General features: G+C 37.2%; 1 protein-coding gene across 1 annotated transcript; it reads left to right on the top strand.

The window, feature by feature from the left end:
* The first annotated feature begins 135 nt into the window (after positions 1 to 135).
* Positions 136 to 18,606, top strand: LOC118266147 (2-amino-3-ketobutyrate coenzyme A ligase, mitochondrial). Its single transcript, XM_050694828.1, has 9 exons — positions 136 to 303; positions 3,101 to 3,261; positions 6,298 to 6,363; positions 6,686 to 6,787; positions 7,295 to 7,502; positions 8,014 to 8,194; positions 16,548 to 16,740; positions 17,269 to 17,446; positions 17,923 to 18,606. Exons 1-9 carry the CDS (start codon positions 156 to 158, stop codon positions 18,081 to 18,083), a joined length of 1,398 nt encoding a protein of 465 aa, XP_050550785.1. The 5' UTR covers positions 136 to 155; the 3' UTR covers positions 18,084 to 18,606.
* The last annotated feature ends 372 nt before the right edge of the window (positions 18,607 to 18,978 follow it).

Below are 18,978 nucleotides of genomic sequence, written 5' to 3'. Positions count from 1 at the left end.
TTGTACAACAGCTTGTATTCTATGAAAATAATTAACAAGAACAAGATATAAAACAGAGAAAACTATTCACGATGCACATCGCCTGTGTTTCATAAGAATTGCATTTTAAAATAAAACTTCACCCAGTGTAGTGAGCACCCAGGTATAACCATGTAATGAAAACAAAATTATGTTGGAACACACGATACGGCACAACCTGCGTGACTGGTCTGCTAAAGAGTTGCTCTGCGCCCGCGCACCGGCCGGCGGCGGCCGCGCCCCCATTCGTCGCGATGGCGCTCCGCTCGCAACTCCTGCGCAACTGTGAGTATATGTATTTATTTACTTTAAAATACTTTTAAGCTTTTATTACAAGTTTATTGTCAAAAATATCTAAAATAATCGTTCAAATAAGTGAGTGTGGAATTAATATTAAATAGAAGTGTGGAAGTGTAAACAAAGCGAGTGTTTTTGTCTCCGTCTACAACCTTGTAGCGTCTTTTTTTAACGAGGATTACAGGTTTTTGATAGTCCCAACTTATATTTTGTTACGACATTAAGGTCACATAACAACATTGCATATTTCGTCTTTGCTAGTAGGACTTGCAAAGAAAATACAGTAATTAAGTGTCAAATGAAAACCTCGCTAGTGTTTGCGTGCTAAATTAACATTCCGTATAGGTATTGGTAGAGCCGATAATATAATACTTACTAAAACAGACGTGAAACTCAAATTGAGCATTTATTATTCACGAGACAAAAGACTTGTTCTTTTCTCATAGTATATGCGCCACAGAAGGGATTACCTAAGGAAGCTATAAGTATTAATATTTTCATGATTCAAGCGAATCAAGTGTTGTTATTCTTACTCAACAAATGTTAACTCTATTATTTTGTCAGCTTACATGTACTTACTTATGTCTATAATTTGAAGCACAGTTTCGATAGTTCTTGTCTGTCTTTATGTACACTTAGTTCAAACTACTGAAGAATAGACTGTCTTTTTTAAATAGCTATTCTTTTTGTAAATCATACTCTCAGTATGTCACAATAAACGATTTCAATTTGAATTCTTTACACAAAATAACCATCTCTAGGATACTACCTATCCAAAAATGTTCAGCAAATTAAGTCTAACAAACAACATAAGACCAAATTGCATAGTTACTACAAGTTACAAGGTTTAATTTTGTAATAACAAGTTACAATTTTGCAAAAAATTTGCTCTTCACATGTCCCATGTGTTGCGTGCGTAACATAATACATAATAGTCTGTTTATCTAAAGAGACCTTGTATGAAGAAATTGCATTATAATTGGTTGAGCTGTTTAAGTACAGATAACAGTTATATACTTGTTTGTTCAAATGTTTGCATATGTTTGTGTTCTGTGATGGATGAGTACGATACGATTAGAGATAGATAAGTGGGCTGGATTTTAGAAGTTAGATCATTCGCGTATTCTTTGTTTTAGTCTTTAGAATAGGCGTGTACATTGTCAATAGCCCGTATCAGTCTCAGACTATGGGAGTGTGGGCCTCTTCTACATTTCTTTATGTGATAAGCGAGTGAACGATCATATGGATTACTTGATGGTAAGCATTTCGCCCGCCCATGGACAGCAGGGGTTACCATTTAGGGTTTGTTGGCGATTGTGGGGATTGGGGTGAGGGGTAATTGGGCCTCTGGTAACCTCTGTCATACGATGAAACAGAACGCAAGCGTTGTTTCACGTCCGTTTTCTGAAGATTTTGCTGTACCGTAAAGTTCCTTTCGTTTCTACCAGACATTAATTTGTTCCTGCAACAAAAACAGTTGTGAAGTTAGGTATTAAATATCAACTCCGATAGTGAAAGACGACGCTTGAGAACAATACTGCGAACAATAGCCTCTTTACAAGGACTTACTTAAAGAAAATATTTAATTAGGTACCTTCGAACATCTGTTTTTACACTAAACGGTGGCTATATTCAATGTCATTATGTATTATATATATTTTATATACTATACATATTGTATTGTATACTAAATAATGGTCTGTAGGGACTGTAGTCTATTGATGTTATCGTGAAAAATAATACAACGATTTCCCAAGTCTTTTTGCAAACTGTATCATCATATACTTATTTAGCAGCTGATTAAACGATGGATTAAGTCAAATAGCTTAGGGAAAAATGTTTGGGCAGTAAAAGGGCCACATTTAACAGAGACTAGGCAGTAGACTTACTGATAAATCTGATTCTTTTAAACTGCGATCTCCAGTGGCGGATAGTAATCGATATTTCAGAAAGATCAAAGTGAACTCGATCGCATTCTAGCCCGTCATTGGTGAAGATTATTCCCCCAACTTCGTGGTGGACCGCGATCGACTTCATAGTCCCTGCTTGCGATGATTGACTTAATTCAGCTGTAGTTTCTTTAAGTTTTAATTTTCACCTCATAAATTCGAACTGCCTAGCGGGTTACCGGGTCTCCAGCTCGAAAAGAGGAGTAGGAACGGGGTAGTTTTTAGGTCAGTAAGAGTCTGACCTCTCGCCTCACCGAAGCCGGTAGAAGTAATTGTATGATACCTCACTCCAAAAAAGTTTAAATTTCCATTCTTTTTATACACAAATATTAACAAGTACTTATTCATATTGGAATGGCAGCGAGCTTAATTGGAAACTCAGGCTGTGCCGGTTTTGCGGAACTGGTACCAACTACTTAAAATGTCAAGTGTCAATAACATTTATAAGTACCTATTCCAAAATGGATGAATTTGTAGATTTTTCGCATTATTATTCGAAACACAGTACACAAGGATCTCTGTTATAGCCAAAATATCTGAGGCTTTGATAAACTCCATAGAATCGGTTTTTGATTTCGGCTGATAGTCAAAGTCAGCCTTTGTTTCTATTTCCTATAGAGATGTTCAATATAGCGTACTACATTATATAGCGGCATTACGTGCCGTAATCTGCACCTCCTACCCCTTCGGGGATACAAGGTGTGACGTTGTGTATGATGTGTGTGATGTCCAATATACCTATACACAACGATGGACTTCACTACTGAGAATTATAAATTCCCTGGCTGCACTGCATTTGCATCTTTCTCTCCTTCTAATAAGCTTTCATCTTCCAGGTCTCAATGGCACCGTCCAGTCTCGTTCGTTCCACGAGCTGCACAAGGAACGCGCAGGAGTCGCCACACTGCGAGACGTGCTGGAGGATCGGCTGCGGGAGATAAAACGCGCCAAAACATGGAAACATGAGAGGATCATTACTTCTCCTCAAGATACCAAGGTAAGTAAGAGGAAAGAAGTAAAAAATACTCTGTGCTAACGGCTGAGGGTCTGTTTGTTTGTTACATAGTTGAATAAGTTTCTGTTAGCTTGCTTCACTGAAGTGATGAAAATACGTAAAATTATTCATCAGTTGGACTAAAAGAATCTTAACCAGAATTGGCGACTACTAGGCGTAGAAGTGCTTCAATAACAGCAATCTCACAGTTGTTTGAATGCTATTTGGTAGAGCTACCGATCTGTGAAAAAATGATTCTCAAATCTACGTGCACATAGCTGTATTACTGTGTAGCCTAGCCTGTTGTGAATAAGGATACCCATTACCCAGTCATAAGTTGTTCATAAGGATTATGCACAGATGCACTTGATACCTAAGTACATACTTCATTTAATTTATGGTAGGGGAAAACAATGTTAAAAGACCTATCTGACGATGTGACTATCTGGATCTGACTCTTAAAAGGTCATTGCACTCTTTTAATGCGACCTCGTGCATGCATTGAATGCGTTTACAAAGATAAGAGAATTTCCAAGGACTGTTAGCTTTAGATGGATCTTTTTATGAAGCCCTACGACATTTTCGCTTTTTCGGGCCATTCACTGCAATAAAAGATTAAAATTATGAAGGGGCAATAAATAGGGACCATGGACTAGATTAGGTATTGTAAGGTACACAATATGAAAAGTCAGTCCTGTGTTTAGAACTTATCCTAACATAGGTATAGTACATACCCACATCATAGAGCTACCTAAATAATACCACGTTATAAATTCCAAGTTTGGAATCGCGCTTGTTTGACAATAATATGTGTATGTACATAGATACTTAGCAAACAAATATTAATTCGGTATTTTAATTTAAAAGTTGTCGGCATCGCTGTTTTCGTTTCCATTAAAAACCAAAAGTGGACATCATTTACTGAATATGTAGTCTATTTTTCTACATCAATTAAGTATCGTGTACCTATCTTATTTATTCAGATGTTTCTAGTTGAAAATCGAAAGTCTACTGGCTCAGTATTTTAATCAATTAATTTCGAAAAAGATGGTCGAACGTAATATCTATGCTCATTAGGGCTGCCTGATCCGGAGCTGCGGACTACCTAGCGGGTTTACCGGAGCTTCGGCTTGAAAAGCAGGAGTAGGAACGGGGTGGTTTTTAGTCAGTAAGAGTCTGACACTCCCTCTCGCTTCGCCTAGGGCGAGAGAAGTAATAGGATGATTTTCCCCCCTCAAAAAAAACCCTTATATTTATACCAAACATGGCCGCCAAGCCCGCCAAAATGGCCTCCAACTTCGGTTATTGTTTAGAAGAGGCAAAAATGCGCGTAAAATATATTCTAGCGAGTCGTTAACCTTGAGAAATCGACGACATGGCTCACTGTTTGTTGTCGTTGATAATATAATGGGTATGTTAATTGATTAGAATTTACATAATTATAATTTAAACGATTTTGCAGCAAAGCCTTTATTTTGTGGTCAATGTTGATGTGGTGTGGTCACTAGTTGTTTTTTATGTTATAAGCCAGTAAACGAACATACGGATCACCTGATGGTAAGCAATCGCCGCCGACCATGGATATCCGAAACACCAGAAGCGTTACAAGTGTGTTACCGGCCTTTTGGGGGTTAGGAATTTAAGGATTGAGAGATTGGGAAGAGGGGTGATTGGGCCTCCGGGAACCTCGCTTACACACCGAAACAAAACGCAAGCGTTGTTTCACGTCGGTTTTCTGTGAGGCCATGGTGTCATTAAAGTTCCAAAATAATGAGTAAACTCAATATAATAAGATACGTTTCAATATTCAATGGACGGCCAACATCTGTAAAGTTGTATTGTTAAGTTCAGGAAAAAATATGCGGGCACTGACGCACAGTTATTTTTGCACACATTAACCGATTTTAAAGTGTATCGATTCAGTTATCGCGTCCGCGATGTGGGGTACATGCACACACACACACAGTAGGTATATGTGTGTGTATATTTAAACATGTACACACACTTTAGTTTATGGTTTGTTGTGTTTTGGCCGAAGAAGACCGGCCAGACAGATAAACAGATGAAATTCTTGTTTATTCCATGATCGCGCTCGTTTTTTCAGGGTAAAATAAAAGAGAAATTTATTTAAAACATTGTTTAGGAGTGAAATGTGTGTATCTAATAAAATGTGTAATGTACAATTAGACAATTCACAATTTAAACTAGGCGTTACTTAATCATTAGCTAGGCTATTCTGTAATTATCAATTCGAAACATTCGAAGTGATCTAGATCGCGGTCCGCCATGTCATTGGTTGTGAGAATAATCTCGACCAATGACGGGCAAAAATGTGATCCAGCTCACTTCGAATGTTTTCTATTGACAATTCCAGAATAACCTAGCTAATCAGTAACGTTGTCGGTTAGTTATGTGCCCAACAGACTGGAATTGTCACGTTTATCCTATAGCCAAGGAAATAATAAGAAGCAATGACCTCCATTTGTCCGAAAACATAATTGCCGACAGTGAATATCCGTCTTCCATTGCACACTTGTCTTGAAACAATAGGACATTTAAAGGCTGTCTGCTCGGTGCAAATCGATGCGGAGCAGAAAAATATCACCTGTATCTATAAATCAGTATAAGTGCTCTGTGTATCTAGAAATCTGCAATTGCAATAGGCTCGATCATCACCTATTACATGGGACTTAAAAATAAATTGTGAACAGTGGGTGTAAATTGTACAATGGCATTACGTGCCATAATGTGCACCCTGCTTACGGATGGGGATCCGAAGAGGTAGGCAGAGGCTAAAAGGTTAAAAGGCGTGACGGGGATCATCACGCCTTTTATACAAGAGGCGTGACGATAAAAAAATTGAACATTTCCCAGCTAAATAAACACATCTTTAACTAGTCTTTGCAATCTTTACCGTTGGATCTTTACTTATGTATACTAAGTCTACGTTTTGACTGCACTTTCACCGTTTTGCTTAGTGTTAAGTTGTTTACATAATGTGTAAATCCATATTTATATTAATTAGCACCTATTTCCCAGGTGACAGTGAAAGGTGCTGAAGGCGAGTTCCTGAATTTCTGCGCAAACAACTATTTGGGACTTTCTGTGAGTATCAAAATATGGACGAAATTGAAGAATACATTTCTTAATTAATTATTATGTAATCGGCTTACTCACGACAATCGCCGCGTCGTGTGTCCCGGAATGCTGCTCATGAATATGAGCCTCTAGCATGGCTTGAAACTAGTCGAGCTCCTCGTCAAACAGTTACATGAGTAACCCGATAACATAATAATTAATTTAGTATGTCTCACGAAAGTTATAATAAAACATTTCTTGATATCAAGTGATCTCCATAGTTCACAAGTCTATCTATGACCTATATAATTTTCTCAGTAAAGTCTTAGGGGCATATTTTTTTCCTTAGAATCACCCGGAGGTGGTAGAAGCAGCCAGAGAAGGCTTGAAGAAGTACGGCGCCGGACTCAGCTCCGTCCGATTTATTTGCGGGACACAAACTATACACAAGGTAACTAAATATTAAAGTTATCTTCAAAACTTCCATTTTTTGTTAACAGCTTTTTTATAAAGAAGATCAAATACTACGTATATCTTGATTGCACGGTTGTCGTGTTCACTGGGTGACCGGCTGCCGCGCAACGTGTCGCGGGTTCGACTCCCGCACGCAATAACTCTTTATGTTATCCACAAATTGTTGTTCCAAGTCTGGGGGTCATAAGTTTGTGAAGTTGTATATTTGTAAACGCACCCAGTGTTGTACTGGAGAATATCCTAATGTGGGTAACACGTTTAAAGAAACAAAAATAAAGATGCTTTTGATAAAAATATTCATAGTTCATAATCTGTCGCCTTGCGTTCACTTTGCACAGCAATAAAGTTTCATATTTGGCTTAACTGTTGAGGTCATTCACGCCACTGTCCTCGTACCTAATCTTCTATTCCAAAATTAAGAATACACGTGTGACCTAACAACAAGGTTCTTTAAAATCAAATTGACTTTATCTTAACTCTCCAGGAATTAGAAGACCGTCTTGCCAAATTCCACAATCGCGAGGATGCCATCCTATACGGGTCATGTTTCGACGCGAACGCTGGTCTCTTCGAGTCCGTGCTTACTCCAGAAGACGCGGTCTTCTCTGACGCCCTCAACCACGCCTCCATTATTGATGGCATCAGACTCTGCAAGGCGCAGAAGTTCCGTTATCCCCATAGAGACTTGAATGGTAAGTGGTTTTATTAAGTCTGATTTATTATAAGCTTTTAAGCTGACATGGTCACTAATACTTAACTAACATGACCTTAATTCTGAATTAATTAGAAAAATCTGATTTAGACATTAATCACTGTTTGAGGTCTTCTTTCAACTATTATTACAAAGTTCATCCTGTTTAATCGATCTTAATAAGGAGCTTCTTAATAAGTCGCGTGGCATTGTTCATTAAATAGTACCTTAAACGTCACTGCATATGGAATTATATAGGTAGGCACTAGGTACCATTGGTAAAAAAAAATCCGAATCACTGACTGAGTTTTTGTCGTTTTATCATCACGATAGGTAGCTAGAAGTTAACGTTTATAAAGACAATTAAAGATTTGTAGTCTTCTATAAAGTCCTATAATAGAACATGTCTTATTAACTCGTGGTGTGCAGATCTACGCGAGACACAATGTGTTTTCTATTGTATCTCATGTACCGACAGACAAGAGGTTAATCTAACTATCTTAATTCTGCAGAATTGGAGCACCTCCTAGCTCACAGTGAGGCGAGGATCAAGTTGATAGTGACAGACGGTGTGTTCTCGATGGACGGTACTGTGGCTCCTCTGAAGGGTCTGCGTGACTTGGCAGACAAGTACCGCACCCTACTGGCCGTGGACGACAGCCATGCCACTGGATTCTTTGGGGAAACTGGACGGTGAGTAGTGAGAGGGAGTAATTACTGGCAGTTATTTAATATTTTAAATTATAATAAATTATTTTTTTATACCACAACGGTGGCAAGAAAGCACACAGCCCACCTGATGGTAGGTTACCATGGCCTATGAACGCTTGCAACACTTGGGTATTACATGCACTTTGTAGTTTTCACATCACACATATCAACAGCCTATAAGTGCCCACTGGCCTCTTCTCACATGGAGAAGGTTTGAGCATTAATCACCACGCTTGCTTAATGCAGGTTGGCATAATTAATTTTGTAGCCGCTGCACTTATTGCAGCAGCTGCAGAGAGATGGAGTAGCCTTTTCTTTCTTGTTATGCCATTGTTTGTTGATCAAATATGTATTTGTTAAAGCTCCTACGGGATAAAACAGGAGATTATATAGATCACGCTATACTAACGTAAATTAAAGGAGAAAACTGTAGTAAATTAGTTCAGTGACGTCGCTGCCTCTGCGCACGCTGCTCAAGATGAATAGTTCCTCTTTGACTCGAATCTAGTAGAGCTTTTGATGTGATTTTTAGTTAATTATGTAGGTAGGTCTCGTAGATGATTACTCTTTGAGTTATTTTAGTTTCTCTTTTAGGGTTCAAATAAGCATAATTATACTTATCGCCCTCTACTTTAAAAATATTGACAGTCGTATATACAACATCTGCCCTTTCTCTATATCACTATTAAGAGAAAGAGATGCTATATTTTATTACAGTTAATTAAACAATGAAAATCTTTCGCAATTCACAAGCCTATAACAGCCAAGCGCCTTGTTATTGGGAATCAATTTATTAGTGTCCGACCGAAAGTTCGGTTTCGGTTTCGGTTTCGGCCGAGTTTCGGCCAAAAATCAAGTTTCGGCGACAATTTTGGTTTCGGCCAAAATTGGCCGAAATTTTTGCCGAAACCGAAACTGATTTCGGAAGTTGTCGTGCACGCTCGCCTAACGTCGTTTCTCGCAGCAACGTTTTGGCGGCCGCTGGCGGCCATGTTCGGAAATTGTCGTGCGCTGTAATTTGATTATTTATAACTAATAAACATTTTTCTATGACAACTTTATTTGAAAAAATAAAAAATATTATTAATATTTTTCTATATTATATTAAATAATAAATCATTACAAGAAAATTAATATACTGTGTTTCCATTTCATGTCCTAATTAATAATTAATGCAGAATAATCGATAAAATATACCAAATTTCAGTATTCTAAGTAATTTTATACATGACCACGTGAGTTTCGGTTTCGGTTTCGGTTTCGGCCGAAACTAAAGCCACGACCGAATATTCGGTTTCGGTTTCGGTTTCGGCTGGAAAACCAGTTTCGGTCGGACTCTACAATTTATTATATCTAAAGTAGGTAAATAGACGCGACGCGACGCTGCATTGGAATCAAGGTTGGTTCACTATCGCTGTTTTAGTCCTTATCCTTAGTTCGAGTTCAAGTTTTTGCATCATCATAATATCAATGTATCGTCATGCTTTTTATCCCTGAAGGGGTAGGCAGAGGAGCACATTTCGGCACGTAATGCCACTGTATAATGCATATCCACTTTTCACCCTGTGTGTTATAAGTCCCACGTAATAGGGGGTGAGCCTATTGCTATGTACCTACTGGGCAGAATTCCAGACTTCGTGCTACTACTGAGAAATTTTCGAAAAAGCGTAAAAAAGCCCAGTAAACCTTTGCCCGACCCGGGGATCGAACCCGAGACTCCTACTACCTATTTAATAAAATTAAATAGCTACTACAGTAAAATGCTACACTACACACTACTCATAGATATTAATTGTATGGATTTGGAACAACTTATTACCAGTTTCCTTATAGACTACGAACATAGATAAATTATTACGGTATTCTATGACTTCATTTTCATATTTTGTTACTGAAATCGAGTCGATCTGTTGATTGACGAATAACAACTTTGTTATTTTGGATATAAGTATTATTATTCAACACTGTTCCTGTCCATAGACAGGTATACACACAACATATTGTGTGTCTACCTAATAAGACCTTTGTAAATGAAATACCACAAAATATATTTTCGTGTAAAATTTGTTTGCTTTACAAAGTTATCAGACTCTATGTAAAGCCAAGTTTCTGTTTCTAAATCTACACTATCTATCTTATAAGTATCTTAGTCAGGATGTGTGGTACTTATTACTTTTATTATAAACGTTTATTTGTGTGCATATAATCCAGAATATGGTTCCCAATCGGTGGTCTCTGGACCATAAAACGGTCGGCGAAATGAAAAAAAAAATAACCACAAGACTATATTTCTGTCCAATAAATACCACGGTTAAAGCTCAAAATAAACTTATAGGTATCAAAGGAGACAACTGAGAGGAACAACTGATCAATGATCTGATTTTATTAGTGTATGAGAAAGTCTGAGCGTGGGACCATGAAAAAAGGAGTAATAATAGTAGTTCCTAATCAAACAAGAATAAAATTATACAGATGTGGTGACCAAGAAGTTTGGGAACCCTGTTTTATAGTAAGGAAATAAAACAGTAACATTTTAATGAATACTTAAATTTTATTAACGACTTAAATCTAGGTAATATTCTTACATTATTTAACATAATAATATATCTCCAATCATCTATAGTAACATTACAATTTTCATCCATTTCAAAATACCACGTAACAATGACTTTAATGAACAATAACCCTGACCACCCAGTCGTTAATATTAGAACTTAAGACGGGATATTTACCATGTTTATTTATATCTATGTTTATAATATATAACTCAATAATAATGAAGTTCATTCGTGATCATGGCGCTTGCAACAGTGCCGAAATATTGGAAACTCATAGACATAAATAAACATGGTAAATATCCCGTCTTAAGTTCTAATATTTAGTGATCATGTCAGTTTAAAAACTTAATATCACCCAGTCGGTAAGAGATTCGAAAATTGTATCTCTATGTTCATTAGTTACCAAATGACACACCCTTACATGTGATACTGCAGACACAACACATTGACCTACTTCGTATACCACTAGAAGTGGACGCTTCATCATACCGTGGTCTTTTCGAATCTATAACTTTTGCTTTAACTTTTCTCTTTGCACCAGCTCGCCCAAACCTCATAGGTCCAGCAAACGACGATGATGACGCCATTGGTTGATCAACCAATCGGCAGACTTCGTATAGCTCACCGTCATATTCCATGTCGAAGAATTTATTTGTGGATTTTCGTTTCGTTGCACCAACCCTCGTTTTTGCAGCATTCGATGACGTTGACGGTTGATTACTCTTGTCCACTTTAGCACAGACTTCGTACAGCTCAGCGTCATATGTTGCGTCAAAGTACAACTGGTTTTTGACTGTTTCACAAAGCTCCATATTGCTAGGTTCGACCTTATCTTCATTCTCGTTAGGTTGAGATTTAGTAATTGTCATCGTATGTAAATCTTTTGCTATTGTTCTTACTTCAATATCTTCGAATACGTCGTCGTCTCCAATCTCATAGTTTGCGAAGAAATCCTTGTCAGATCCACAATCCATTTTCAGGTGAGTTAGGTCAGAAGGTTCACTGGTGAATGATGCTCCCAAATTTTGTACGTATATATTTATATGTGATTTAATCAACTTACTCGGTTTAAAGGTACAAAATTCTTGTACCTACTTGGTAATAGTTTTTAATTAGTTAATAGTTAATTTATTTTACACAATGATGATTATTATTTAATGACCTTATTAAGTTGGTGGGAGTCATTAGCGCTTTTGTGTTTATCCCAGTGGTGATGAAAGTTTGTTACTTTTGTGGCGCTCTTTAAGTTTTAGTATCAACTTAATGTCAGCTCAATCTAAGCAAAGCGACTCAGGCATAAAATAAATATATGTGGTAGCAGCACCTCTTCTCACCTCTCTACGTTCCTGCTGTTGCCTTAAGGGTTTTTCCGTTTCTTAGTGGATAGGTGCTAATGGTCAATTAACTTTACTTTCATTGCCATTTTTAGTATTGAAGAAAATTCATTCACAATGAGAAGCCTATTAACACTGACTGCCAACAAAAATTGAATACAAATCCTCCGCTAGCGCTGGTCACTTTTACTCTCCATGGTGTTTACGTGGTATATATTACTGTTAGGTAACCAAATGATTAAGAATTAAGTATCATTAGGCGTAATTAGTTACCTTATTCAATGATCTGTCTGTGTCAATACAAGATCCTGTTGATCCTGCTCACACCGTGTCCCAGTACTAGAAGCGACCAAACGTAATCAGGCAGTTGAAACGAACACTTTTCACTGTTATAATGTCACGTTACTTAGTTTAAACAAATCTGAAGTAGCAACAAACAGTAGCAGATTAGTACGGTAGCAATTTCTAAAAGGAATCCTAGGTCTTACCTATTTAGTGGCTCTAGAAGTACGCCGTAATGTGAATGCCAGTGTGGTTGGATCCTTACTGTGTGATTTTACTAGAGTACCCTAAGGGGCAGGCGCAGCTACCTGCTCAGTGACGCAGCGCCCTCTTTTGTTACGGGACACGTTGTAAATGCCACTTTCACTGCGTGGTTAATTCGACAGTAGCAACAAGGCAGTATTTTGCCAAAGCCAAAATAATAATTATAATACACTTGGGAGCAAAGAAACGGAGCCATGGATGTTGTTTTAGCATTTTAAAGAATCCTCTATCGCCTTAAAAATTTTGTCGTTTTACAAAAAAAAACTCTAATTTTAAAGGTTTTTTTGAGGGATGAATATCAATCAATGACTTCTCTCGCCTTGGGTGATGCAAGAGGGAGTGTCAGACTCTTACTGACTAAAAACCACTCCGTTCCTACTCCTGCTCTTCGAGCCAGAGCCAGAGCCCCGGTAATATGCTAGGCAGTCCGCAGCTCCGGATTTTAAAGGTTATTTGTAAATTACCTTTCATATGATATACCTTACCAACTAATAAAACACTTGTATCAGAAATTATTCATAAAGAAATTAAAAAGAAAAACGCTAATGGCTCCGTTTCTTTGCTCCCAAGTGTAATATTCATTTACACAAAAATACTGGTTTTATCTTCACCTTGTTAAATTCAAGGCCAAGTAGGTACAGACGTGGCATTTTCTTGCTATGGTGTAGTTTGTACTTATCATCTATCTATATACATATAATAAAATCGTAGAAAAGTGCTGTCTGTACATTGAAAATAAAAATAAAAAAAATAGCAGGGGTTATTGTTATGTCGATGTCGAACCCAAAAATGTAATTAACTTTTTTTTTGTCTGTTTGTCTGTTTGTCTGTTTGTCTGTTTGTCTGTTTGTCTGTTCGTCTGTGCGCGCTAATCTCAGAAACGGCTGATCCGAGTTGGATGCGGTTTTCACGAATATTTTGTGGGATGCTTAAATTTACATTTAGTGTTTGTTTCATGTCAATCGGTTCATAAATAAAAAAGTTATGTCAAATTAAAGAATCACGTCGAACATTCTATGCTTATACCATTAATCTCCGCAACTATTTGACGGATATGGTTGAAATTTGGTACAGATATAGTTTAGAACCTTAGAAAGGACATAGATATATTTTATTTCAAAAATCAAAAAATAAAAATAAGAAATAAATTATTTATAAATAATTCTATGTCGATCGTTACACGACTTCGGTTCATGTTATTGTTTTAATTTATCGAAAAAAGTAAATAAATAGTAAAAAGGTATGAAAAAAATAATATCAATATAATAAAACATTTAGTACAAAGAAAATGCTCTAACGGAGTATAGATAATTCTATGTCGATCGTTACACGACTTCGGTTCATGTTATTGTTTTAATTTATCGAAAAAAGTAAATAAATAGTAAAAAGGTATGAAAAAAATAATATCAATATAATAAAACATTTAGTACAAAGAAAATGCTCTAACGGAGTATAGATAATTCTATGTCGATCGTTACACGACTTCGGTTCATGTTATTGTTTTAATTCATCGAAAAAAAGTAAATAAATAGTAAAAAGGTATGAAAAAAATAATATCAATACAATTAAACTTTTAGTACAAAGAAAATGCCCGAACGGAGTATAAATAAATAATCCAAGTTGTCTTTATCCTCGATAGATGGCGTTGGGATCGAAATAGATCGCGCTATGGTTTCGTTACATTCATTTGGTTGGGTATCGGCCGAGCGCTTCGATACTATCGTAGAAAAAGTGTATTATCAGTCGTATGATTATTTGTCTGTAGTGGTCCTGCTGTTTCGTATATTCTAAATTGGTTTCGTTGTATTTGTCAATTAATAAGTTTATTTGTTGGGTTTTCCTGGTTTTTAGGGTTCCGTAGCCAAATGGCAAAAAACGGAACCCTTATAGATTCGTCATGTTTGTCTGTCCGTCCGTCTGTCCGTATGTCACAGCCATTTATTTCCGAAACTGTTGGGCCTACATAGTTGAAACTTTGTAGGATGATGTATTTCGGTAACCGCTATTCGAATTTTGAATAAAAATTAATAAATTTAAAAATTTAAGGGGGCACTCCATACATGGAACTGATTCAAAAAAAATTTTTTTCAGCTAACATATCCGTGATGGGTGTCTATGGATAGGTCTTTAAAAAAGACATTAAGGTTCTTAAAACCATTTTTCATTCATCATTGAAAATTAACCGTTTGAAAGTTAGACGCTTCCAAAGTGGAAAAATGAGTGTCCCCCCCCTCTAACTTTTAAAATAAGAGAGTGAGAAATCTAAAAAAAATATATGCTGTAGATTTCAATAGAAACTAACAACGAAAATTGGTTTGAACCTGATATCATTATTCGTTTTTAAGAAATAAAACATTTTCAAAAGCCACAAATATAACTTTGTCGCTCATACGAACACTATGTAAAACCAAGTTATTTTATTTTTTTATCATTTTTATATTATGTCATCTACTTGCTGTTACGAAACCCTTCATGGGCGAGTCCGACTCGCACTTGGCCGGTTTTTTGGTTAAACTATTTAACGTAGGTTTAATTTGATATCGATTATTAGTAGTTACTGTAGTTAGTTTTTTTAATAAAACTGTAAGTCTAATTTTTTTTTTATTAAATTATTTAGTTTAAGCTTGGTTATTATAGCATAGAGGATAGGTTGTAATATAGTTTCTTTTTTAATTGTTATAAATTCGTAATTCGTAGCTTTCTTAAGTTTTAAGTTAGTTTAAGTCCGTTTTTAAACTATTTTTTCAATGCCCTAAGTGAGTATACATCTATTAAATTCAAACACAGAGCTCATTATGTTGATTTTTGAAGAGTTCCCTGGAATATCTTCCACATCTCATTTTTGAAGAGATCCCGCGAGATCGGGAACTATGTGGTTAAAACCAAAAATTTGCCGGAAGTCACTATTCCACGCGAACGAAGTCGCGGGCAAAAGCTATTCGGAATAAATGCACTTTTCCTTATTCCGCGGAGCACGGGACATTGCATGTGCAGTTTAATTTGTCAATTTATCTTCTGTGTCGTCAATCACTTTGTTCAACATGATATGGATCTTTGTAGAATAGGATGTTAAAAACAATAAGATGTGCTTATAAATGTAAACAAGCCAGATAGGTTACCAAAAAAAGTATTCTAGGACGCTATTAAGGTACCTATACAACGTGTAACAAAAAGGGGGTATACATATCAAGTACACGGCTTCTAGATAACATAACAAACGATACGGGAAGGGTTTTTTAAACTCATTTTTTCATGGTACCAAGTTATGAATTTTTCAAATCGCGCTGCCGCGTGATTCAAAATTAGGTAGACAGGTACTAGGCGATCAAATTGACAGAATAAATGTTTCGTAATATTAGCGAGTGATCTCTGTAGTGTTGTGACATGTTTGTATGATTTAAAATCAAGAACCATGCGATACCAAGTATTGGGTACCAATTTTTTTTAAACCGTATTTTGAGCTGAAACTTTGTGTAGAGATTCTATTCAACCTGTATTCATCAGCGCTTCTTGATGTATATGGGTATTTTGTTACACGTTGTATATCTTTTTAACTGCCTCTTTTGTCGAGTGCTCGTAAATTCGAATGTCGGGCAAGGGGGTCTCGGGTTCGATTCCCGGGTCGGGCAACGGTTTCGGTTTTTAAAATTTTTCGAAAATTTCTCAGTATTAGCAAGGACTCTGTGCCAATACTACGCCCGCCCAGAATACTAGACGGGAATTTGATTTGATTCTTTATTCATCTCCAGTAAAGGACTTCCAAAAAGACTTCCAGGGAAACTAGGCAGAGATTATGTAACGCCAATAGCTATAAATCTTACATACCTATTTCGCTTCATCAAGTCATAAATCTTCACTTTCTGTAACACATCTTAATAATAATTACTCTTGTTACAGGGGTACTGAAGAATACCTCGGCATCATGGGTGCAGCAGACATCATCTGTTCGACCCTGGGCAAGGCAGTGAGTGGAGCCGCTGGTGGCTACACGACGGGGCCCAAGGAGCTCATCACGTTACTGAGAAACGTGTCTAGGCCATACCTGTTCTCCAATGCACCGCCGCCGCCTGTCGTCTGTGCGTCCCTTAAGGTATACCTTCTGCTGTTTTTTTAATTGTTCATAGTTTGGTAGGTATAAATAATATAGGATCGGTATTATCCCATGGAAAAGTACTGCATTTAGTGACATCCTTTCGCATCTGACTTGACTATTTTGGGAAACAAGGGAGGTTTACTTAATTTTTCTTGCAATTTTACACCTCATTTGATAGTGATATGAGTCAAGTAGCTTTATCTAGGTTTTTTAATAATCGTGAATGTACCTACCACCTTTAATTCAGCGAACTAATTCTTCAATCGAATAGTCTCATATTGAGTAGTTTTTATTTTTCCGTTGTATGTAAAATTAACCTCGTGTCTGTCGGTGTATAGTATATGAGATACAATAGAAAACACATTATGTCTCGTGTAGATCTACGTTGAACGGGTTAATAACCCTTTAATACATTGTGTCTCGCGGAGACCTACATACGTTCCGATATAGAAGGGGTTAATAACCCTTTCTGCTAGATTTAAAAATGAAATAATCTCTAACAAATGACTTTTCTCTTTCTCCCAGTCTCTAGATCTAGTAGAACACAGCGGGGAGCTACGTCAGCGTCTCCGAGAGAACACGCGCGCCTTCCGCGAAGGTCTGAAGTCAGCCGGTCTGACGGTGGCGGGAGACGACCACCCCATCTGTCCCGTCATGGTGGGCGAGGCACCGCTCGCTGTCGAACTCGCTTCCAATATGCTTAGTAAGTGATAGTTATTATTCTGTTAGTTAAGCTCTGGCTTTGCAAGATTGAATAGCTCATTCTGTATGAGTTTGATTTACGTTCGGCGCGGTTTATTCGAGCCGGCTAAAACAGGTACAGATATTGAAATAGGTCACGTAAATCATACTTTTATATGGCATAGCTATGAGACACTTTCTTATGGTATAGGAGGCAAACGAACAAACTGATCACCTGATGGTTTTACAATAAGCACCACTAAGGTATGGACCAGCAACACCAGAGGTGTTACTAGTAAGTTGCCGGCCTTTTAGAGACTGGTTGGGTCTCCGGTAACCTCATTCAGTAAAACACACGCAATGTATTGTTTCACGCTGATTTTTACGATGTCGTGCTATCACTCCATTCGATCTAGCCTATTCGTGCCGAAGTTTGCCTCTTCTCACTTAAATTTTAATTTCGTTCTTGCAATATTTGTTTATTTATTATTTTTTCAGAGCGCGGTATCTACGTAGTAGCGTTCAGTTACCCGGTGGTGCCGAAGGGCGCAGCGCGCGTGCGCGTGCAGCTGAGCGCTGCGCACACGCAGGAGGACGTGGCGCGCGCCGTGCAAGCCTTTGCAGATGTCGCTAGGGAGATAGGCATCGTTAAAGCGTAGTACTGTATTGTGGTACATCGATCTCAAGGCTTGAAATGTAGAATTATGAATATTCTGTAATTTTTGTTAACAACAAGTTTTAAATAAGTAATTGATGTTTTAACCAATCTGCTGTAGACTCTAAGTACACTTTTTGAAAGATTCAAATTGGACGAAATCTTTCTTTAGCAAAGATAGTCTTGTTCATTTCACATCATCAGCCTATAAGTGGCCACTGCTGACTAAAGGCCTCTTCTCACACAGCGAAGGTTTGAGCATTAATCACCACGCTTGCTCAAGACGGGTTGGCTGTTTATTTACCAGTATGATTATTCAGAAACTGTTTTGCATATCTTTTTGTAAGAAATATAATGAGAATTCTATGTCTAGTTATTTGGCCAGTAGCCTTGAGATCGATCCTTCGCTTGCTTATATCTCCGCATAGACGTCCCTATGTAATATTTGTAAATACCAAGTCGATTGCTTTATGTTTGTGTATGTATGGAACTAGGACTGAATCAATAAATGTTTTACTGTTATTGCATTTTTATTGTTTATTTTTCTTACTTAATTTCCTTATCATTTGTCTTTTGATTTTCCTCTTATAACTTCTCGAAGTACGACTAAATAGTGCATCTTTATAGGTGAGACTGTATATGTTTTCATTTTTTTTAAGCATGGCACTTGTACAAACATACGTATGCCATTCGATTTCGATTCGCTCAGAGTTAGGGTGCTTTTCTATGTAACTATGCTACGAAGATGTAATAGCTAAGCTGTGAAACTATGTGACCGTTTGCAAGCTATGTAGCGGTGCGAGTAAAATGTGCTCTGAAGATGCGCCGCCGCAAAGTAGCTGTGCGAGGAAGTTGCGCAGCTCGAGTATGCGATTTATTGATAGTAGGGAAGTCATCCA

Source organism: Spodoptera frugiperda, chromosome 7, assembly GCF_023101765.2.
Source record: "Spodoptera frugiperda isolate SF20-4 chromosome 7, AGI-APGP_CSIRO_Sfru_2.0, whole genome shotgun sequence".
Lineage (NCBI taxonomy): Eukaryota > Metazoa > Arthropoda > Insecta > Lepidoptera > Noctuidae > Spodoptera > Spodoptera frugiperda.
The sequence above is the reverse complement of the archived record's forward strand: the minus strand, read 5'-3'. Positions and strand labels throughout refer to the sequence as shown.

Excerpts from the sequence above, each read along its gene's own strand:
- LOC118266147 (XM_050694828.1), top strand. The coding sequence starts at position 156 with ATGAAAACAAAATTATGTTGGAACACACGATACGGCACAACCTGCGTG. Across the intron at positions 3,262-6,297 it reads CTTCTCCTCAAGATACCAAG|GTGACAGTGAAAGGTGCTGA; the intron begins GTAAGTAAGAGG and ends CCTATTTCCCAG. Across the intron at positions 7,503-8,013 it reads TCCCCATAGAGACTTGAATG|AATTGGAGCACCTCCTAGCT; the intron begins GTAAGTGGTTTT and ends TTAATTCTGCAG.